At 48.8% G+C, this 22,221-nt stretch overlaps 1 protein-coding gene across 4 annotated transcripts in view; it reads right to left on the bottom strand.

The window, feature by feature from the left end:
• PCNX2 (pecanex 2) overlaps positions 1-22,221 on the bottom strand; it is a 3,925,748-nt gene that overhangs the window by 1,847,946 nt on the left and 2,055,581 nt on the right. For 3 of the 4 annotated variants that reach the window (XM_069606982.1, XM_069606981.1, XM_069606984.1), the window contains one exon: positions 7,760-7,852. The exons of the other annotated variant lie outside the window; for it this stretch is intronic. In XM_069606982.1, coding sequence (XP_069463083.1) covers positions 7,760-7,852 — 93 coding nt within the window. The remainder of the gene's footprint in view (positions 1-7,759; positions 7,853-22,221) is intronic. 4 annotated transcript variants of the gene reach the window in all.

Raw genomic sequence — 22,221 nt, forward strand, 5'->3', positions numbered from 1 at the left:
GCGTCGCGACGTGGCACTGTTGGGAAGGGCCCTGGTCGGTGGGTTTCTACATGTGTCGCTCACTCTGGCGGACCTCTCCTCCTCTGTGGAGACTATGCACCAGTCATTCTCCCTGCCGTCTTCCGGCCCAGATTCCACCAGGGCCTCCTGTGGACCTGGCCTGACCAACATAGCCAGCTTGGTGGAGATCCCATCTCTGCCACAGTTGGGAGTCGGCGGTCCAGCAGGGGTGGACACCACAACAACTGGAGACCAGCTGATGGAGGATGTGCAGGCATCATCGGACAGGGCACATGGACAGCAGCAGCAGCAGCAGGCTCTAGGTGGGAGCAATGATGGCTCTGGGCCATCGACATCAGAGGGGCAGGCATCGGCCAGAGTGCAGGAGAACCCTGGAATGGGTGTGTCTTCCGTGTGGCTGCGGTTGGGCCGGCGTATAGATGCAGAGCGGCGGCGGGCAGAAGAGGCACGGCTCACAATGGTCAGGGTGGACAACTCCATGCGGAGGGCACTGAGGCGGGCCAAGTGCCTCGAGGCCATTCGCAGGGAGTTGGAGTCCAACATGGCATCGTCCCTGCGAACCCTCGGGCCATGGAAGAGGACCGCCTCCAGGAAATCGAGCAAGAATTCGATGATGCCCTGGCCTGGGAAATCGGGAAGTGAGCCGTCGGACTAGCCCGCCGCCATTGTATATAGTTTGTAGTTTTAGGTTTCCTTTATCTTTTTCATTCATTTGGGGCGCTTAGACTATGCCCCGCCTTTTTGTATATAGTTCTTTATTAGGTCGTTTTTTTGCTAGGTTTCATTTCATTCGTTGGACCCTGGATTACTTCTTTGTACATAGTTGAACAGTAGATTTATCTATTATTATTTTTCTCGCCATGGAGCAATGGATTTTACTGTTTCCGTTTCCTTTGGATTTGATTTGGTGGCTGGAGACTTTGGACACATTTTCATTTCGATTTATTTGGATTCAGACTTCATGTTCTTCTTTTTGTGTTTTGGACATGCTGCATTTCATCTTTTTTTCAAACATTTTTTTCATGTTTTCATTCGATTACATTCTTTTTGTGTTCAATACATTTTGGTTTATTACTTTTATGTGTGGTATTCTCTCATTGGTTTCATGCATGTCACAATGTAGGTTTTCACAATCACCAGCACCCATTGTGTGTGTGTGACAGACATGTGTTGATGTACATTCTTGCCATTTGGGTTGTATCATGTAATGGGCATTTCAATGTGGGGTGGATGGGATACTTGGTTGGGTCTTTGCACAGGGGTGGCGTGCGGTGGGATTTGGGAGGCCATGAGGCCCATGATTGTGGATCATGATGACGTGTTGGTGGGACATGAGTCGGGCCTGAGCCTCACTGCTGGGGAGTAGGGGTGCTGGGGGACATGAGTCGAGGCCTGCTGGCAGGTACCCGTCAATGCTGGGTGGGTGGGGGTGCTGGGGGACATGAGTCGAGACCTGAGCCTCACTTCTGAGGGGTTGGGGTGCTGGGGACATGAGTCGGGCCTGCTGGCAGGTGCCTGTCAATGCTGGGTGGGTGGGGGTGCTGGGGGACATGAGTCGGGGCCTGAGCCTCACTGCTGAGGGGTGGGGGTGCTGGGGGACATGAGTCAGGGCCTGCTGGCAGGTGCACGTCAATGCTGAGTGGGAGGGGGTGCTGGGGGACATGAGTCGGGGCCTGAGCCTCAATGCTGAGGGGTGGGGGTGCTGGGGGACATGATTCAGGGCCTGAGCCTCACTGCTGGGGGATGGGGGTGCTGGGGGACATGAGTCAGGGCCTGAGCCTCACTGCTGGGGGTGGGGGTGCTGGGGGACATGAGTGGGGGCCTGCTGGCAGGTGCCCGTCAATGCTGGGTGGGTGGGGGTGCTGGGGGACATGAGTCGGGGCCTGAGCCTCACTGCTGGGAGGTGGGGGTGCTGGGGGACATGAGTCAGGGCCTGAGCCTCACTGCTGGGGGGTGGGGGTGCTGGGGGACATGGATCGGGCCTGAGCCTCACTGCTGGGGGGTGGGGGTGCTGGGGGACATGAGTCAGGGCCTGAGCCTTACTGCTGGGGCGTGGGGGAGGCTGGGGGACATGAGTCGGGCCTCAGCCTCACTGCTGGGGGGTGCGGGTGCTGGGGGACAGGGGTTGGGGCCTGAGCCTCACTGCTGGGGAGTGGGGGTGCTGGGGGACATGACTCTGTGCCTGCTTGCAGGTGCCCCTCACTGCTGGGGGTTGGGGGTGCTGGGGGACATGAGTCGGGCCTGAGCCTCACTGCTGGGGGGTGGGGGTGCTGGAGGACATGAGTTGGGCCTGCTGGCAGGTGCCTGTCAATGCTGGGTGGGTGGGGGTGCTGGGGGACATGAGTCGGGCCTGAGCCTCACTGCTGGGGGCTGGGGGTGCTGGGTGACATGAGTCGGGGCCTACTGGCAGGTGCCCGTCAATGCTGGGTGGGTGGGGGTGCTGGGGGACATGAGCCGGGGCCTGAGCCTCACTGCTGGGGGGTGGGGGTGCTGGGGGACATGAGTCAGGGCCTGAGCATCACTGCTGGGGGGTGGGGGTGCTGGGGGACATGAGTCGGGGCCTGCTGGCAGGTGCCCGTCAATGCTGGATGGGTGGGGGTGCTGGGGGACATGAGTCGGGGCCTGCTGGCAGCTGCCCCTCACTGCTGGGGGGTGGTGGTGCTGGGGGACATGAGTTGGTGATCACTAGTGCAAGGTGACATGTGGGCTGGCTGGGGGGCATGCCCATGGTGGATGGGCTGCGTGCGGGACATGACCAGGGGTGCTGGGTAGTCCCCTGTGGTATGGGCTGCCTGCAGGGGCCGTGGAGGGGGTAGAGGGCACACCTGGGAGGACCCACACTGCCAATTCACGTGTGGGACTCCCCGCGCACCCCACTGGATACAAGTACCCCGCTCTGACAGCAAAATCGCCTGTGAAACTCCCCGCGAACCCCAGTAATACACGTACCCCGCTCGCACAGGGCCAATCGCGTGTGAAACTTCCTGCGAACCCCCGAAATGCACGTACTCCGCTTGCACAGGGCCAATCGCGTGTGACACTACCCGCGCACCCCCGAAATACACGTACCCCGCTCGCACAGGGCCAATCGTGTGTGAAACTTCCCGCGAACCCCCGAAATACACGTATCCCGCTCGCACAGGGCCAATCGCGTGTGAAACTTCCAGCGATCCCCCGAAATACACATACGCCGCTCGCACAGGGCCAATCGCGTGTGAAACTTCCTGCGCACCCCCAAAATACACGTACCCCACTCGCACAGGGCCAATCATGTGTGAAACGTCCCGCGAACCCCCGTAATACACGTACCCGGCTCGCACAGGGCCAATCACGTGTGAAACTTCCCACAAACCCCCCGAAATACACGTACCCCGCTCGCACAGGGCCAATCGCATGTGAAACTTCCCGCGCACCCCCGAAATTCACGTACCCCGCTTGCACAGGGCCAATCGCGTGTGAAACTTCCCGTGAACCCCCGAAATACACATACCCCGGTCGCACAGGGCCAATCAAGTGTGATTCTCCCCGCGCAGCGGGGTACGTGTATTCAGAGGGGTGCGTGGGGGTTTTTTTACAGGCGTTTTTGTGGTTGGGGGCCTGTATGCTGGTCCACTGGCCTGTGCGCCATGTACGGGATTTGTGCGCTGTACATGCACACGGGGAGTGGTCGGGGCGTAACTGGCGCTGCTGCAGGGCCACTGCGCCACTCTGTGCCACGGCTGGTCATGGAAGTTAAAATCCATGAATACGCTGTGCGCGGAAATGGATTTTGGCGCATGCGGCTGACGAAGATTGTCAGACGCGCACACTGTGCGCCAGCCGCGTGCGCCACTTGTGCGCTGAATTCTATGAATTACCCCCTCAATGTCAAACTATATTTCCCAATATAGCCTTTGTGTTTAGCCGGCCCTGTTGGACACCTGCCAGTGTTAAGTCCAAAATAAATGTGTCTTCGTCTTAGAGAAGCATGCTATAAAATGTACCCTTCAGAGTGGGTGGAATAAGAGAAGTATTAGAATCAACGTCTGAAAGAATAAATTGGGGCCAACTGACATCCCTGCTTTTCACCTTTATTGGTGGGGAAAACAATGCATAATTCCCTGATATTGTATATTGGACAGACGCTGAGATGTCTGCGTATCACAGTTGGATAAGATTTATTAAACCATTAGGGACCACGATAAAAACCATTAGGGACCACAATACAATGTGAATTATGCCACACTATGTTTTTATCAATCAAATCAAATGCTTTCTCCAAATCTAAAAAAAGCCGAAAATAATCTCGCTCCCTTAACCTTACCGTATTTCTCCATGATCGCGTGTGTCCACTGTACTAAGCCCTCCCTTGAAACCTGTTTGGGAGGGCTTCAAGATATTGTTACTTTGAGTCCACTCCTCCTGTTTGAGCAACAAACATTTGGAAACTATCTTACTGGCAATGTCCAGTAAGAAAAATGTGCCTATAACAATGGGGGGCTGGTGGGCCAAGGACTACCTGTCAAAAGAGATGGTATAATGCATGTCTCGACAACTTCATTAAACATCAAACTATTTGGTGTCCTTCAAAAAAGCTCCCATTGTTTCTCAATACATTCTTTTTTTGTTTGTGCTTTGTCAATTTTTATATGCAATATATTATATGGAAAACCCCATAATCCCTAAATAGCTGATGGAATGTTGTTTGGGGGAGTTTTCCCCTGGTAAAATCCAAACCACTTTGTATGAAAAACCTCCCAGCGGAATAACCTTTACACCTCAGGTAGGCTGGGTTTACCTCCAACATGCTTTGATTATAATCATTTTGACCTTTATAGGTGTTCTGAGCAAAACAGCACTACACATAACATCCACATAGCCTCTCCTGACTCCGATAATCTCTATTCCAACAAGTATTTAAGACAATATCACCTTGAAAAGTCTAAACATATTTGTACTCCAATTCCCATAATGACTAGGGTACTGAGACGAAGAAGAAGAAAAAGGAGTTAATGGGGAGGAAATGTGACGTTAAGCGTGAACTGCATTCTAGTTGTCTAAAATTGAAGAAACTGTGCGGGACATTTAAAACCGAAGGTTACCATCAGCAGGAGGATCGACGAAGGGAAGAGGAGAGAAGCTGCAGAGTACGCAGAGCGGGACGCGAGACTGGTGACAGAGGCAGTTCACAGCAGAACAGCCGTTGGGAGAGCGGTAAACAGCTGCCTGCAGCAGGCAGGCAGCATTCTAGACCAGAGAGGAGAAACTCCAGTAATGAGAAGGCGAACAGCGCGCAGCGGGGTCAGAGGAGGAGAGGCCGTGCAGAGCGGCACAGGTGCTGGTGACGAAGGGAGCAAACGCTAACAAGAGAACCACACAAACGTCTGTGCAGACGAGGAAGCCAGCCCCGTGAAAGACGCTTGCAGAAACAGCACAGTTTACCTGTGAGACAGCCTGAGAGGGAAGGGGGCCCCAGGATGCGCAGGGACATTAAAGAGTATTTGAAGAATATCTTTGAATATTGACCAAATAGACTTATAAAGAGAAGGCAAGTATGGTACAATTCTCCTGACATGAGATGTCAGTTGGGGGAAACCTGGCCAAAAAAGTTTGGGAGAGAAATACAGAGGCAAATATGGTACAATTCTCCTGACATGAGATGTCAGTTGGAGAAACCTGGAACCAGCATTGCCATGAGCCAAAGTACTTTGGGAGAGAAACAAAGAGGCAATGGCATACAATTCGCCTGACATGAGATGTCAGTTGGGGGAAACCGGAAAGCCACATTACCATAAAACAAAAGACATTGCAAGAAAAATAGGGAGGCAAGAATTGTGCAGTTCTCTTGACATGAGATGTCAATTGGGGGAAATCTAGGACAAGCATTGCCAAGAGAGATTGAAAGAAAGGTTGCCAACAGAGCTTGAACCAACCCTCATAAATGAAATATCTGCATGGGGGAAATTGGTGCAAGTAACTACTGAAGTCAACAAGTTGTGCTATTGTAGAAGTATGATCGTGTGAAACTTAAAGTGGAAGGAAGTTTGCAGAAAGACCTGATAAGAGTATCAGGGAGTGATCCTTTCTGGAACGTGATACCTGGCAGGAGAATATACCAAGAGATCTATATGAGACAAAAAGGAGATATTCCTTGAAGGAGAGTAAACCAGGATTTCAAGAGTTTTTTAGTTAAAGAAGTTGAGAAATTCCAGGCAGGAGAGAATACCAGGGAAGGAACAATTGTATGAAAGAGACATTTTATTTTGCCAACCTGAGAAAAGTGCTTTATGAAGGAGACATTTGGTTTTGCCATCCTGAGAAAAGTATTGCTATTCTGACAAAAGTATTTTATGGATTGGACATTTTACTTAACAAAGAAGACGCTTTGTGGAAAATATATTTTTATTTCATTTGACAAGAACATTATTAGAACCACATATTCCCACATGCTTCCTGAATTGGTTCAGGGGAAGGGAGCCAACTCCTGAATACAAGGATTGCGTTTATTGGAATTACTTATTTTGAACATTCACATTATAATTTGTTGGCTGTAATCAGAAACAATGACCTTGCACCACTTGTGTATATGCTTGTGTGAGGTTCAGATACAGTTTGGACACAAGGTCAACTTGCTTTAGTTATAGTTTCATAGGTAGGGACATTCGCATTAGGATAGGGACAGCTAGACCTTAATAGCATCCTTTTTGTTTAATAAACATGGCGAATGTTGAGAACCCTACAACGTTGTGCCTGCCTCTCATTTCTGGCCCCTCACACCTCTGAAGTGTTTAACAGTTTTAAGAGAATATCTTAATTTCTTGTGAATTAGCAATTCTTTCCAATGCCTCAGTGTCGAGTTTAGGCATCAGCAACCAGCTCCTTCTCCCCTCACCCCTGGCTGTCGGATATCTTCTTCATGGTGCCTACCCTGGGCATTGGAAAATTAACTCAAGAGGATTGTGTTCACTCTTTGTTCAATCAGAAATGCAAAATGTCATAACATGCCTGGAGAAAAATTCACAATACAGTAATCATTGACTGTGGAACAGGATTGCTGATCTTGTATGCTTAGGAAATCACAATTTGCTACTAAATATCCCAGAAAATCTGCAGGCAGAATCCCAAAGTACACCTGAAAATCAGTACTCCGTTTGTGACCAATTTCACTATCTAGACATTTACACTACATTTTAGAAAAATATTTTGCTTGCGCACCTAAACACCTGGTAATGTTTATTCAGTCCTATATATTTTTGTACAACTTGACTGGTCTTATGTGTATAAAAATGTATTACTGACCACTCAATTTCCTCAACATTTCCTGCAGACACTTAATGTAAGTTTAATTTATTTCTAATTTGTGTTGCAATCATTTTTTTGCCAACTGAGCGTTGATATGTTCTTTTGAAAAATGAATGTTACTCACCATTTCATTTGATATACACATTTTGCTCACTGCACACACATGGTTGGGGACCTCTTTAATAATATATAGCATATATAACTTTTGAGTTGAAATTGAGCAATATTGCTTAGCAAGACCATTGAATTTCATAATTAGTGTTTCTTGAGATAGTAAACTAGATACACCCCTGTCAAATATTGAAAATATGCTTCAAATTATGGGTAGCATATTATTATTTTTCAGAACATGCCGTGTAAAACCAAGACATGGTGTGAGAGATAGGAAGAAACCATATGAATAATGCATCACATTTTAGAAAGTGAAAAAATGCAAATGTCAAAATGCGGTACATACCCTGAGCGAGAGAAAGACAGTACTGGAAGTGACTGCAAATGATAGCATAGCCAACATCATAGAAATTAAGAAATCAGATTTCAGTATTTCTTTCTGTGGATATAGATTATAAGTGAAAATCAATGATAAAAATAGGATTCTACTAGAATAAATAATAGATTAAGGCACATGTCCATGACACCATGGAATATTCATGTTAAACATCTAATGCAGTAAAACATCTTATCTTTTTGCAACAGCCAAAACAAAATAAACATCAATAATATATTCAGAATAGATGTGGGTGAAAAACTCAGAGGCCCCATATGTGAATTGTTTTAGTTGTTGCTCCTAGATTTACCTATTGTTTTTTGTTTTCACCCCTAGTGCCCTGTGCACCGTATCTCAATCCCTACCACAGTCTTTGTGAAGTGATTTCCAGACTGGTTGACAGGATTGACTTTCTCAGTCCTTCAGATATTCTGGACCTACACTATGACGCATTGGGAAAGCCAATATGTTTGACTATGCCAATGCTTGTTTTTTAAATTAGTACCTTGCGAGGGACAGTACACTTGTTTCGAGCACGCTCGCGGGCCACAACTGAGTTGTTACCAGCAGGTGAAAGCCTTCCTTGCACGCTTTCAAACTGGCTTCGAGTCATGCACAAACATTCTATTCAAACCCACCTTCCAGCAACTTCTGCTCCATCGCCCATCTCCATTTTCCAGCAGATGACAGAACTTTGTTGAAGGTCCGTAAACAAGCGCAGAATTTTTTGGCAGTGCGCAACAGGGAAATACATTTAGGATGCAGCCCGATAGTATAGTAATAGTATGAGGTAGTCGCCAACCAACATTGGCAACCACAGGCCAATTGAAGCAGGAAACGGATTCCCAAATATATCCTTTAACATACCCCACTGCTTTCTGTCTTTAATAATACACCAAACATGGCTGCCAGCTCACCTGTGCGTGGAATGAATTGACCAGTCTAGTCTCACTAATCAGTTGTGACGCAGCTGAGCTGGCAACCATTACTGTTCCTCGCTCTGATCCACCACAACACAAGTTAAGTGTCCCTATGTATTACTATGAATAGCCTGAAATTAAGTCCTGGGATACTAATAGCTATAAGCCTGTCACACTGGGACATTTTCAGTCTGAAAGCCTTTTGTTAAGGTTCTTGCTTCTCTCGGGCCTGTAAATGATGCCCCCTGCAAGAGGTTTATTGCTTAAATACGCACATCATTACTGACTATGACTCTCATCAGCTAATGTGTGTTTGTGAATAGATTAGCCACTAGGATATGCCACTATTGAGAATATGATTTGAATGCAGCATGAATCTTATCTGTTCTAAGAGTCCCTCTATTTTAATTGTATATATTTATTTCTGGACATTCTCAAATGACATTGAGGTAGAAGCGGAGGAACCAGAGACTTTCCAGAGTGGGGCATAGACATGGGCATATCCCACTCAATTCTTTAAGCAGCAGATAGAGGGCAAAAGGGATGATTGGGTTTTCTTTTGTTAAATGCTATCCCAAAGAATCACAAGAGTTAAAACCATATACTGTAGCCTTTGACATGCAAAGGCTGTCCACCTGCTGCCCTGCCAATAAAATGATATACCATGATCATTGAGAAGGATGCAGGATTAGTCCTTACAGTTTGCAAATTGACCTTCCACAATTTCCTCTGAAGTTTCTGTATTGAAACTGAGGCGGTAGGACTCTCTTTGCAGTCAATCCGATGCTGCTTATTTTCTACTTTGGTGAGAATTACATAAAAGTAATGATGGCCTAGAGTGGGGACTATGCTGTCATGAGTAAAAAAAATATCAAATGGAAACAAGCATTTGTGTAAAATTGGCATTACAGATTGCGCAATATGTGAATTAACAACAAACCGGGGAGTGATTACATTTCTAACACTGGCATACTTTGTTTTTTGTTTTCAAGACGGAAAATTCCCTTCTGGGGCCTGGGACCTCGCTATCTCCATCTTTCCCTCCCTAAATACTCCCCTGCTAGAGCCCTTCGCTACTCTAAATCCAAATCTTTGACTGTCAAACTCTTCTCCAAGCACAGAATTAAATCGGACCTCCTTAAGTTCTGTAAACTGCTAAAAACTCTGCTGTACTCAACCTCCTTCCCTCTTTCCCTTCCCTGCTAATCACCCCACTGTGGCTTTGACCGATGGCCTGATCCTCATGAATCTCACAGGATTCCAGGCCCTTCTTCCCAGTCGATACCAACCCTCCACACACCCTCTGCACAGCACTTACGGGCCCTGCTTGCCGGCTCTGCTCCCAACCTTGGGAATCACTTGCTCTAGCACTTAGCCTGAGGTTCTTCTCCTGGCTCCTCTTATCACTTCCCTCCTGGGCCCACCACCAGCTGTTGTCCACTCCTCTGCTCGCCCCCTCCTCCCTCTCTGTCTCCTGCACTTCTCCTCACCGCACTTTCACGTCTGAATGCCACAAGGCCTAGTAGGACCATGACTGTACTTTACTGTTTTGCCAATGTTATTTTTTCCCTATTCTCTTCCCATTTAGCCTTGTGGCACTTTCAAACACAATTATGATGTGTAAGCGCCTAACAAATGCTCAATAAATAAATACAAATAAATATAGTAATGCACATTATGCTTACAAAGCATACAGAAATACTGCAATTTGGTTTGGGGCAAGCAGTGGCGCAGCAAAAAATGTGGGCGCCCCCCCTGCGAGCCATGCAGAGGACCCCCCCACCGCAGCTCAGCAAAAAATCACAGGTGGCACCACACTCTGGGCCGGTCTAGACTACCATGATTGCGCAGTACACACTTTCATGCTGCTGCAGAGGAATGCCGTACACTACACTAGGATGAAAGATATAAATATGTGTTTGAATGCTTTATAAGGCACACTTTCAGAGAGAAATTGGCTAAAATGCCAGAGCGTTTGCAATTGTTTTGTAGGGTAACACCAATCCAAAAATCAAATATATGCAAGTCACCAACAGTGCACAGGAACATTAATGCTTCAATTAAAGTAATGCTTTGCTATTAAAAATGTCATGAACATGTCCAACTGGCTGCACAATATAGACCAGTACAGACACGTAATAACATATTACAGTAAAACATGCCATACCACATTAATACATACCCAGACTGGTTGCACCAAGATGCCATTCAAAGCTATAACACTGATCATGGTTATTGTATCATGGATGCCCAGAAAAATATAGAATGCCACAGTAAGAAACAGCCAGACTGGCAGTACTCAAATGCCAGTTTAGCCAGGTAATTGTACTTAGAAGGACTGCTTTATAAGGGATACCCAGTTAAAAAAAAAGCCAAGCCAAAGTAAGAATTAACTAGACTGGCTGCACCAAAATGCCTGTCTAGCCCCTAATAACACATATCATGCTTGCTTAGCCTAGATATGGATTTCCATTAGGAGTTATCGCACAACCCCTCACCCCCAGCCCCACACACCCCCTCTCCCCAAAAAACAGCTCTTTGCCCAGAATTACCTCCATGTCCCTCTTCCTCGTCCCAGTGCATATATATGAGGCACCTTGCCTCATTGGTCAGCACTGGGACGAGGAAGAGTTGGACTAGGAGTAATGAAGACTACAGGTATCTAAGTGTAGAAATTAAGAGTCACACCCAGTGTTTAGATGCTGAAATAGTGCTTTATTCTTGGTTCTTAACCAAACGAAATTATAGTCAATTGTTCCTGGCTGTTTGAGAGTTACTTCACTTCTCTGGCCGCTTCCGGGGAAAATAACCTTCTTTCCTAAGCCTCTTGGGACTCCGGATAGGCCCACCAGTCGTCCCTTCGCTCTTCGCCCTCTCCGTATGACTAGAAAAGGAAACAACAACACGTTGATCAGTTCCCGGTCTTTTATAAGTCATGAGTGACTTGTCTCCCCACCAATAGGGTCCTTCCCTGACTATCAGGCTTTCTATTGGTTGTTCCTGCCACGTCCCGCCTCCTTTAAAGGCTGCCGTCTGGGGTTGTGCCTCCCGATACTCCCGCCTGTCAGGGGAGTCCCGTCCACGTTCGCATGTGTTTTCCAAGGCCCCTCCTCTCCCCTGCTTGGGTGTCCCTGCTCGCCCGCCCCCGCCGAGCGAACTGCCTCCGTAGAGCGACCCGCTCCGTCTGGCCCGTCGCCTCTCTCTTCTTGCCTGCTCCGGCGGCGAGAGGAACACGCCGGGGTGCGCGCGTCTCCGCACCGCGGCCGGCCGCAGCTCCGAGCCCCGGACAGCACCCGTGACGTCCACCCCGGCGAAACAAGGTAAGGGCTGGGCTGTTTCGTGGGCCACCGTCAGTACTCTATGTTTCCCCATTTCCCTTCGTCCGACGGGACCCTCTTCACATCTCCCCATCACAAACCCTGGCCGATCGGGCAAGGGAGCATTCCTGGACAGATAGTCGGCCACCAGTTGGAATCCAGCCGGCTTGTGAATGGTAAGGAAATCAAACGGTTGCAGTGACAGGAACCAGCGAAGAACACGCTGGTTGGTATCCTTATGTTTGGCGAGCCATTGTAGGGGAGCGTGGTCAGTATACAATGTAAAGGGGCGTCCCAAGAGATAATATTTGAGAGTTTCCACCGCCCATTTGATGGCCAAACACTCTTTTTCCACCGTTGAATAGGCCTCCTCGTGAGGAACGAGTTTCCTGCTCACGAAACAGACTGGTTGAAGTTCACCATCATGTTCTTGTGAAAGAACCGCACCAAGACCATGGTTCGAAGCGTCTGTTTGCAGAAAAAAATGGTCATGAAAGTCGGGGCACCGGAGTACTGGATTCGAGGTTATCCTTTGTTTCAGGACCTCGATGGCATCCAAAGCCGCAACATTTTTGGACAGATCAGGATTTCCTTTATTCCTTAAAGCGTCGGTCAAGGGGGCAGCCACCGTGGAGAAATCAGGGATGAACCTTCGGTAATAACCGATGAAGCCTAAGAAGGCTCGGATTTGTTTTTTTGTAGTGGGCGTTGGAATTTCATATATGGCTTTGATTTTTGAAGTTTGGGGTCGTAACATGCCTCCACCAACCAGGTGTCCAAGATACTTGGTTTCGTGCGCACCCATCACCGTCTTCTTGGGATTGATGTGTAAGCCTGCCCTAGCTAACTCAGCCACCACCTGTTCCAAGTGGTATAGATGGGCCTCCCAGGTAGTGCTATACACGACAATGTCATCTAAGTAAGCTGCAGCATACTTCTCATGGGGGCGTAGCACGACATCCATCAATCTTTGGAAGGTGGCCGGAGCTCCGTGTAGGCCAAAAGGTAGAACTTTAAATTGATATAGGCCTTGGGGGGTTGCAAAGGCGGTTTTTTCTCGGTCTGTGGTTTTCAAGGGGATTTGCCAATATCCCTTGGTTAGGTCCAGTGTACTCAGGAAGTTTGCGGATCCTAGGCTCTCCAACAATTCGTCCATTCTTGGCATTGGATAGGCTTCGTATCTGGAAATGGTATTCAGCTGTCGGTAATCCATACAAAACCTAATTGTACCGTCCGGCTTTGGTACCAGTACTATCGGGGAGGACCAGGAGCTGGTGGATGGTTCAATAATATCCATGCGTAGCATGTCTTTTACCTCGTTTTTGATGATTAGCCTTCTTGCTCCGGGGATCCGATAGGGTCTTAGCCGGACGGTCTGTCCGGGATCGGTTCTGATCTCATGTTCGATTAGATTGGTTCTTCCAGGTAAGGTCGAGAAGGCCCCTGCATAGGGTGACAGGCTGGCTAACAGTTCGGATTTCATGGAAGGTGTTAGTATTTTACCCCATTGAACGTCTTCCAGTTTGCCTTGTTGTCGGGTCACATTTTGTTCTGAACCATCGTCACCGATCTCCATCGTTGCCGCTAATATGGGTGTGGTCCATGCCTTTAGTAGATTCACGTGATATACCTGGTCTGGTTTGGCCCGGTCGGGTTGGTGGATTCGATACGTCACTGGACTAAGGACCTCCTTAACTTCATAAGGACCTCTCCATCTGGCCAGTAGCTTGTTCGTACTGGTAGGTAGGAGGATCAGTACTTGGTCCCCTACCTTGAACGTTCTCATCCGACTTCCTTTGTTATATGTTTTCTCCTGAGTTACTTGGGCTTGTCCTAGATTCGTTTCGGCCATTGAACGGAGTATTGTCAGATGTTCTTTTAGCTCTTCGGTATACTCTGTTAATGAAATTTCCTCTGAAGTCTCCCATTCCTCTTTTACGAGATCCAATATGGTTCGGGGTTGTCTTCCGAAAAGGAGCTCAAAGGGAGAGAATCCCGTAGATGATTGCGGTGTATCTCTTAATACCATTAAGACTAAGGGTAATACTCGTTCCCAGTTCTTCCCGTCGGGTCCTGTTACTCTTCGTATCATCTTCTTGATTGTTTTGTTATACCTTTCGACTAACCCGTCTGTCTGGGGATGATACACTGAGGTACGTAGCTGATGAATCTGTAGTCTCTCGCATACTTGTCGAAGTAGGGTGGACATGAAATTAGTCCCTTGGTCGGTAATGACTTCCGAGGGTAACCCCACCCTCGCGAAGAAGGGTATGAGTTGGTCACATAACTGTCGGGCTGAGGTTCCCTTCAAGGGGAACGCCTCCGGATATCGCGTAGCATAGTCAACTATGACTAGTAGATACCTGTACCCTCGTGAAGCAGGTTCTATAGGTCCCACGATGTCCATGCCTATTCGCTGGAAGGGTACGTTAATGAGGGGCATTTTCTGTAGTGGGGCCTTTGCTGGTAAAACCCCACTGGTTAACTGGCAAGTCGGGCACGCCTTGCAGAACCGGGCTACTTCCCCATAAATGCCTGGCCAATAGAACCGTCTCAAGATGTTCTGCTGGGTTTTTAGGGAGGCCATGTGCCCCCCACAGGGGTGGTTATGTGCTAACTGCATTATGACCATCCTATGTGTTTTTGGCAAGACCAGTTGTTCTTTTACGTTCCCATCGTCCGCTTTGTATTTGCGATATAAGAGGCCATGACGAAACAAGAACCCCGGTCCCCTTGCTACATCTGGTTCTATCTCGTTGGCCGCTCTCTCCCGGGCTACCCGAAGGGTTGGATCAGTCAGGGTTTCGCCTCTCAGGGAATCTTCATGATCTTCGGGGTTCCAATTGATTGGACGAGTCATATAACTGGCTTGACACCACTCTAATCTGTTCCGTCTCTTGTGACCGGGAGGGTTTCTAGGGTTCTCTTCTTTCGTGACTTTGAGGTTGACCCTGCTTCCGCCTTCTTCCTCTATGGTCCTTAGTGCTTTATCAAAGTGTGGTAAGTCCGTCCCTATGACTACGGGGGTAGGTAGGGTAGGAAGGACGGCAGCCTTTAACAGAGTGGTTTCGTGGTTCATCTCTATCTGTATGTCCTTCACCGGGTATGATTTTACGTCCCCATGAATACACCTTATTGGTATAGAAATGTTAGACAAGTTAGGTGTAGTACTCACGGTTGGAGATATGGCTGTTTGTCTACTTCCGCTATCTAGCAGCGCCCTCGTGGGTCGACCATCAACCCTTATATCCACAACATAGGGTCCAGGGCTGCGTTCTTCTGGATGGGTTTTCATAAAGCCAATATCCATGGGCTCTGTCGTCTTCCTTCTGGGGCAAAACCGGGCAATGTGGCCCCATTCACTGCACTCAAAGCATTGGGGCTGTCGAAACCCCTGGGCCATAGGTGACTGCTTCTCCTCATGTCCCAGTTTTCTTTCTTCGTATTTTTTTGGGCCGTCCTCTGGTTGCCTCCATCGGGTGGGGATCCCTCTTGGTCCCTTTTGTACTGGGTGTTCCAGGCTGGATAAGGTCATTCTTCCTATGGCACCGGTTATGGGGAGACGGCTATACCCGGCCTTTTGATAAGCCGACGCGATGTCGACCGCCTCTGCCAATGTAGGCCGGTGGTGTTGCCGAACCCATCTTTGCATTGGGCCTGGCAAGGCTTCTATAAACTGTTCTAGTATTATTTTGTCCAATAGCGGTTGGTTAGCTGGGGTAGGTGCCTGGATCCACTTCTCCGTCAGATCTTTGATGCGGTAATATAACTGCCGGGGGCTTTCCCCATTCCTTAGCTTTGTGTCCCTTAACTGGATACGGTAGGCCTCCTCGTCCAGGCCTAACCGGTCCAGTACGGCTGCCTTGATTTCACCGTATGGAGTGATGCCATTGGGGTTCACCGCCTGATACGCTCCCTGCATCACTCCGGATAACAGGGGAGCCACATATTGTCCCCAACGTTCGGGTGGCCATTGCGCATTTCTCGCTATTCTTTCAAAACTGGTGAAGAAAAAGGCTGGATCTTCCCCTTCCTTATACTTCTGAAGCAGCGTGGACGGTACCATGGGCTGGTTCCTGGAGCTGGCTACTGCGTCCGTGAGCCTAGTAATGGTCTCATGTTGTTTGTCTTGCGCCGTGGTTTGCAAGGCGCCCTGCAATTGGATGGCTTGCTGGAAGGCCTGGCGGTCAGCTGCCGCTTGCTGGGTCTGTAGCTGTAGTAATTGTTGCAACTGTTGTTGGCCGTCCGTCAGCGCCTTAATTAGGGTCTCCATCGCGTTGTCGCTAAATCCCACCTTCGTCCGCCAATGTAGAAATTAAGAGTCACACCCAGTGTTTAGATGCTGAAATAGTGCTTTATTCTTGGTTCTTAACCAAACGAAATTATAGTCAATTGTTCCTGGCTGTTTGAGAGTTACTTCACTTCTCTGGCCGTTTCCGGGGAAAATAACCTTCTTTCCTAAGCCTCTTGGGACTCCGGATAGGCCCACCAGTCGTCCCTTCGCTCTTCGCCCTCTCCGTATGACTAGAAAAGGAAACAACAACACGTTGATCAGTTCCCGGTCTTTTATAAGTCATGAGTGACTTGTCTCCCCACCAATAGGGTCCTTCCCTGACTATCAGGCTTTCTATTGGTTGTTCCTGCCACGTCCCGCCTCCTTTAAAGGCTGCCGTCTGGGGTTGTGCCTCCCGATACTCCCGCCTGTCAGGGGAGTCCCGTCCACGTTCGCATGTGTTTTCCAAGGCCCCTCCTCTCCCCTGCTTGGGTGTCCCTGCTCGCCCGCCCCCGCCGAGCGAACTGCCTCCGTAGAGCGACCCGCTCCGTCTGGCCCGTCGCCTCTCTCTTCTTGCCTGCTCCGGCGGCGAGAGGAACACGCCGGGGTGCGCGCGTCTCCGCACCGCGGCCGGCCGCAGCTCCGAGCCCCGGACAGCACCCGTGACGTCCACCCCGGCGAAACAAGGTAAGGGCTGGGCTGTTTCGTGGGCCACCGTCAGTACTCTATGTTTCCCCATTTCCCTTCGTCCGACGGGACCCTCTTCACACTAAGCCAAGCATTACTTCCATGTCCCTCAACCTCATCCCAGTACTTGTGTGGGATGAGGAAGAGTAGGGGTAGGAGTAATGAAGATTATCAATAAGCAATTCAGGAATTAAACACAAGCACACACTCCATTCATCATACACCTACACACACCCAGCCACCCGTACATTTACATGTGCACCCTTTTACCATACACTCAGACACGCACATCCAGGCAGCCACCCATAGATCATGCACTCACACACATCTTCTATGTATATAAAATGCTTAGCTATGTTGCTGTACTCAGCTGGTGCAATTTATCAATGTTAGGTTGCCCTCTGCTGTCCAAATGGCAAAGTGCACCTCTGTGCGCCCTTCCAATTCAACAACAGCTATCATTTTAACAAACAGAATGAGCACGGTTCTAAGCGATCATCTTCACCTTCCACATTTGCAAGCATTCGGAATAATTTCAAGTTACTTCTTTCCACCTCCACTTCTCTTCACACAGAGCTTGGCAGTTCCAGTGTCAATGGACAGTTAATTACCAGCTGACGTTTCAGCCTCTAAAGAGCGAAAAGCTGTAGGACAAATGTCTCCTTATGAGCTAAAACTGAAAACAGGTGCTGTAATTATGCTACTATGCAATCTCATGCCATCACGGGTCTCCAAAGACACATCATAGAGGCCCGTTTAATCGATGGAACTTAGATACTGTATACCGCGCATACCTCTCATTCCATCTGATACAAATATGCCTTTCAAATTCAAAAGAAGACAGTTAACTATAAGTCTAGACTTTTCAATGACCATATTTGTGAGAAGGGTGCGGCTGCTGCCCATTCACACACCACTGGTATGGGGAAGGGTGGACTGGCACACGTGGAACTGTTGTCACCCTGAACTGCAGTTGGAAACCGAGCTTGGAACAGAAGTGCATGGCCCACACACACATTGTATTGACCAGGCCCTGTGGTAATCCCACAATCCTTGTACTCTCACATGAGAACTGGGGAAATGCTGAGCTGCTTTGCCTCTGCACGTCTTGGAGGGGAGAGGTGCCCATGTAAGGGGGCACTACCAGAGGGGGCATGGCCTTGAATCAACACCGTCCCTACACAGGTGGCAAGAAAATGCCTGTCTCAATGGCCATGGCCAGACAAGCAGTCCAACCCGAGATGAACCAATTATGCAAGATTAACCTGTGAAATGCAGGGAGTCAGACGGACAGCCTGACCTGCTGTTGCGGTGCAAGTAATCGAGGGTCATTTAACGGCCAGGCACTCTACTGGGCCGCAAAAGTACACGCACACTCAGAAGAGCACCCACAGCAGTAAAAGCTCTGTGGGCACATTGTGAGTCTCAGCTACTGAGTGTGAATGATGCAATCTACACTTGTACAAATATATAATCCATAGAGATGTCGTGCATGCATGTCCCTCACATTCCCTCAACATCATAACCTGCCATTTGTACCTGTCGGAGCACTTGTTGTCACCAACTCACACTGCATGTGCACGGTTGCACTAACTCACCAAGAACTCACAGGGCACATACCTACATGTGACCACTTCACATATGTCTGCCAAGCCCAGCATCGGCAGAATGCTAAATGCCGGTGTAGATCAGTGTAACACACATGCTGTGTACAGAAGGGAGTACCTACAATCATGCATACACATGCACAACACACAAACTGTAGAGCAGTACACCCCATGGGTACTCACAAGCGGATTCCAGATGTGCTTGCCAGTCAAGGATCTAGGTGTGGAACTCTCTGTAGAAACTCTCAAGGATGCAGAGCTGAAGGAATGACAGTTGATGGCAGTCGGCACGGTGCACCTCCATGGTGGCACCTGACGCATTGCCTTTGCCTTTTCATGGCTCCAGTGTTTGAGGTCCTCCAAGCGCTTACTCACAGTCTCCACAGAATGGACTACTGCTGCCCCCTCCACTTTTATGGCAGCCGTGATGAGTTCCCAGATCCGATTACGTCTGTGTGTCCAAAGCTGCGTTGCTTGGTTGAAGAGGGAATTAAAATGTGTCAGGACACAATACACCAGGATGCCAACTTCAGTGGAGGTGAAGTTGGCAGCCCTCTGCCTCGCTGCCATGGAGGTGCCACTCAATGTAGAGGAGGAGGTGGATCGAGCAGACAAAACAACCTCTGAGGCAGGTGCAGGCTAGCTGGGTCCTGACAATATGCTGTGGAGCTGTGGTGGTGGTAAAGAGAGGTGGAAGTCCTAAGATGCCAGATGAGTTGGTCACAGGGCCAACACAGGAGAACAGGCAATGGGCGAACGGTTGGTACTCCAAGGCAGTGCTGGTAGACAGCACACTACCAGGCAGCAGCAGATGAGGTTTGGAGGCAATTCAGGGCAGGAGGAGACAAATATAATGGCATGGAGGCAGGAGCAAGGTCTGTGTCGCATGATGCATTTGAGGCAGCAGAAAACAGAGTAAGGGGCCTGAGCAGGTAGGTTACGTGCTATGCACTTCACGCAGCATGCCTACGTGCCACACAGCAGTGACAGGGAGATTTAAGAGGTGAGACACACATTACCAGTTGTGCGCGAGAAGTTACAGAGACAGAGGATTTACTATCGCTGACACACATTTGATTCACAAGCCGTTGCCTTCACGTTACACGTACAGTATTCTTTTGGTTGCTGGTGCCTATACAGTATCGCATATGCATTTTGTTTGGTTGGGGGTGACCATATGTATTGTGTACCACATTTATTGGGTTGGGGGTGCATATATGCATTGTGTACACAGTTCTTTGGTTGGGGGTGACCATATGCATCGCATACCACATTCCTTTGGTTTGGGGTACCTATACGCATTAGGTATGCATTTCTTTGGTTGGGCTGCCTATACGGTATCCCGTATGCATTTGTTTTGATTGGGGGTAACCATATGCATCGCATACCACATTTGTTTGGTTGAAGGGGCTTTCCACATCACGTATGCATAATTATTTTGTGGGGTGCCATGCACCATGAGTGGGAAGATTCCGAGAGGGTGAGGACGAGGAAGTAGTGAGCCCACATGTGCCCCAGCACTACTGGTGAGATCCAACCTACAGGTGACCCTACACTAGGACTGGAACATTGTCAGAGGCCCATAAGTGCCACAGCACCACCAAGAGCCAGTAGGGCCAAGAGGGGACACTATGCAGAGCAGGAAGAGGCACCACCCCGTGATGAGGCACAGGTGAAGGAGAAGGGGCCACCGAAGAAGAAGCACCTCTCCAATGATGAGCTGGAAATCGTATAGTCAATTGTGAATAATAATCATGACTCACTGAAAATCACAGCAATGTGTGCATGATGTAACATCATCCATTCCCCGCCCCTGGCTGCCTGTGTACTCGGATGAGCAACAATGTTGGTGCATAGCTGCATGAGGCCATCTTCCAGACAGGAGTAAATATTTCACTGTAGTACATTCGACATTTGAACTGTCCATGGAGCAGTGACCATGCACGCGTGCATTGGTCATTTCCATGGTACACTCTCCTCACACATGGTTGAGATGCATGTGATGGTGAGCAACCACGTATCTGGCGGGTGGCAATGTTGCAATGGTGTTTGGGGAGATCATGGCAGCACATTCGCCTACATGTTATGTTATTTTGCACTTATATAGCGCCTTATATACCATTGGTATGGTCTGAAGGTGCTGGTAGGTTGAACGCCCTTGGGAACCAAAGTTCAGGTCAGTAGAGAGAGTAGGGAGATTCAACGGCGCGTGTGCGCACCGGTTTTGTGTGCAGCTGGTGTGGTATTCGTGTAATAGCTGCTTCTTAGCGGTAGGTGTGGTGGTTGAGATCAGGGGTATGTGTTCGTTCTGGCAGGATTTATCCAGACCGACTGTGGCTGCGTCAGTGCCTGAGGAGAACGCCTGGCTGGGGGGTGTGTAACAAGCAGTGTTTACTTAGAATGATGGGGAGTGAGTGGGAGATGTTGGTATGAGAACAGTTATACCGAATGGTGTCATAGTATCTCTGTGTTCTAGTTGAGTGGTGGTGTAAAGAAGAGAGTAAGCGTGGGGTGTGATATGATGGGTTACATGCTCTTTCAAACGTTCCCTGCATTCCAGACCATACTATTTACGTCGCGCAGTTCTATGCGCTCCAGTCCGTTCTATAGACTTTTAGTTATTCCATGCGTCCCCGTCTGCTACACACTCCGGTCTGCTCGACGCACTCATGTACTCCACGTCTGCCCCTGTATTTCGCATTCACCAACCTTACGCAGTCACCAGTTCCCCGCACTCATCCGCTCCCCGCACTCATCCGCTCCCCGCACTCATCCGCTCTATGTACTCATCCGCTCTATGCACTCGTGCTTTCCACGCATTCAACTCATCCGCTCCCCGCACTCATTCACTCGCTTCACTCATCCGCTCCCCGCACTCATCCGCTCCCCGCACTCATCCGCTCCCCGCACTCATCCGCTCTATGCATTCGCGATTTCCCCACATTCAACATCAATATGCACTCATCAGGCCCTTAGAGTAATTCTCTAATACGCAGTAATCCTGTTCTATAAATTCATTTGCTCTCTACACTCATCCGCTCTATACACTCGTCCGCTCTATACACTCGTCCGCACTTCCATACTCATCCGCTCTACACAATCATCCGCACTTCCATACTCATCTGCTCTACATACTCATCCGCTCTACACGCTCATACGTTCTGTGCATTCATCAGTTCTACACGCTCCTGCGTTCTATTCGCTTCTCTGTATTTATGCACTCATCCGCCATACACGCTCGTCCGCTCTACACACTCAACCACTCTATAAGCTCATCCGCATAACATGTTCATCCATTCTATACCCTTATCCGATCTACATACTCATTCGATTTACACACTCATTCGATCTATGTAGTCATCTGTTCTTCCACTCATGCATTCTTCCACTCAGTGCATTCATCTGTTTACACTCAACCACTCTACACACTCAACCGCTTAACATGTTCATCCATTCTATACACTTATCCGATGTACATACTCATTTGATTTACACACTCATACAATCTAAATAGTCATCTGTTCTTTCACTCAGTGCATTCATCTGTTCAACACGCTTCATCCATTGTAACTATTTCATCCACACCATTCACTTCGTTCCCTCCTCATGCATTATGTGCCTTTCAGCA

The sequence above is a fragment of the Ambystoma mexicanum genome, chromosome 4p, assembly GCF_040938575.1.
Source record: "Ambystoma mexicanum isolate Mex_15411 chromosome 4p, UKY_AmexF1_1, whole genome shotgun sequence".
Taxonomy (NCBI): domain Eukaryota; kingdom Metazoa; phylum Chordata; class Amphibia; order Caudata; family Ambystomatidae; genus Ambystoma; species Ambystoma mexicanum.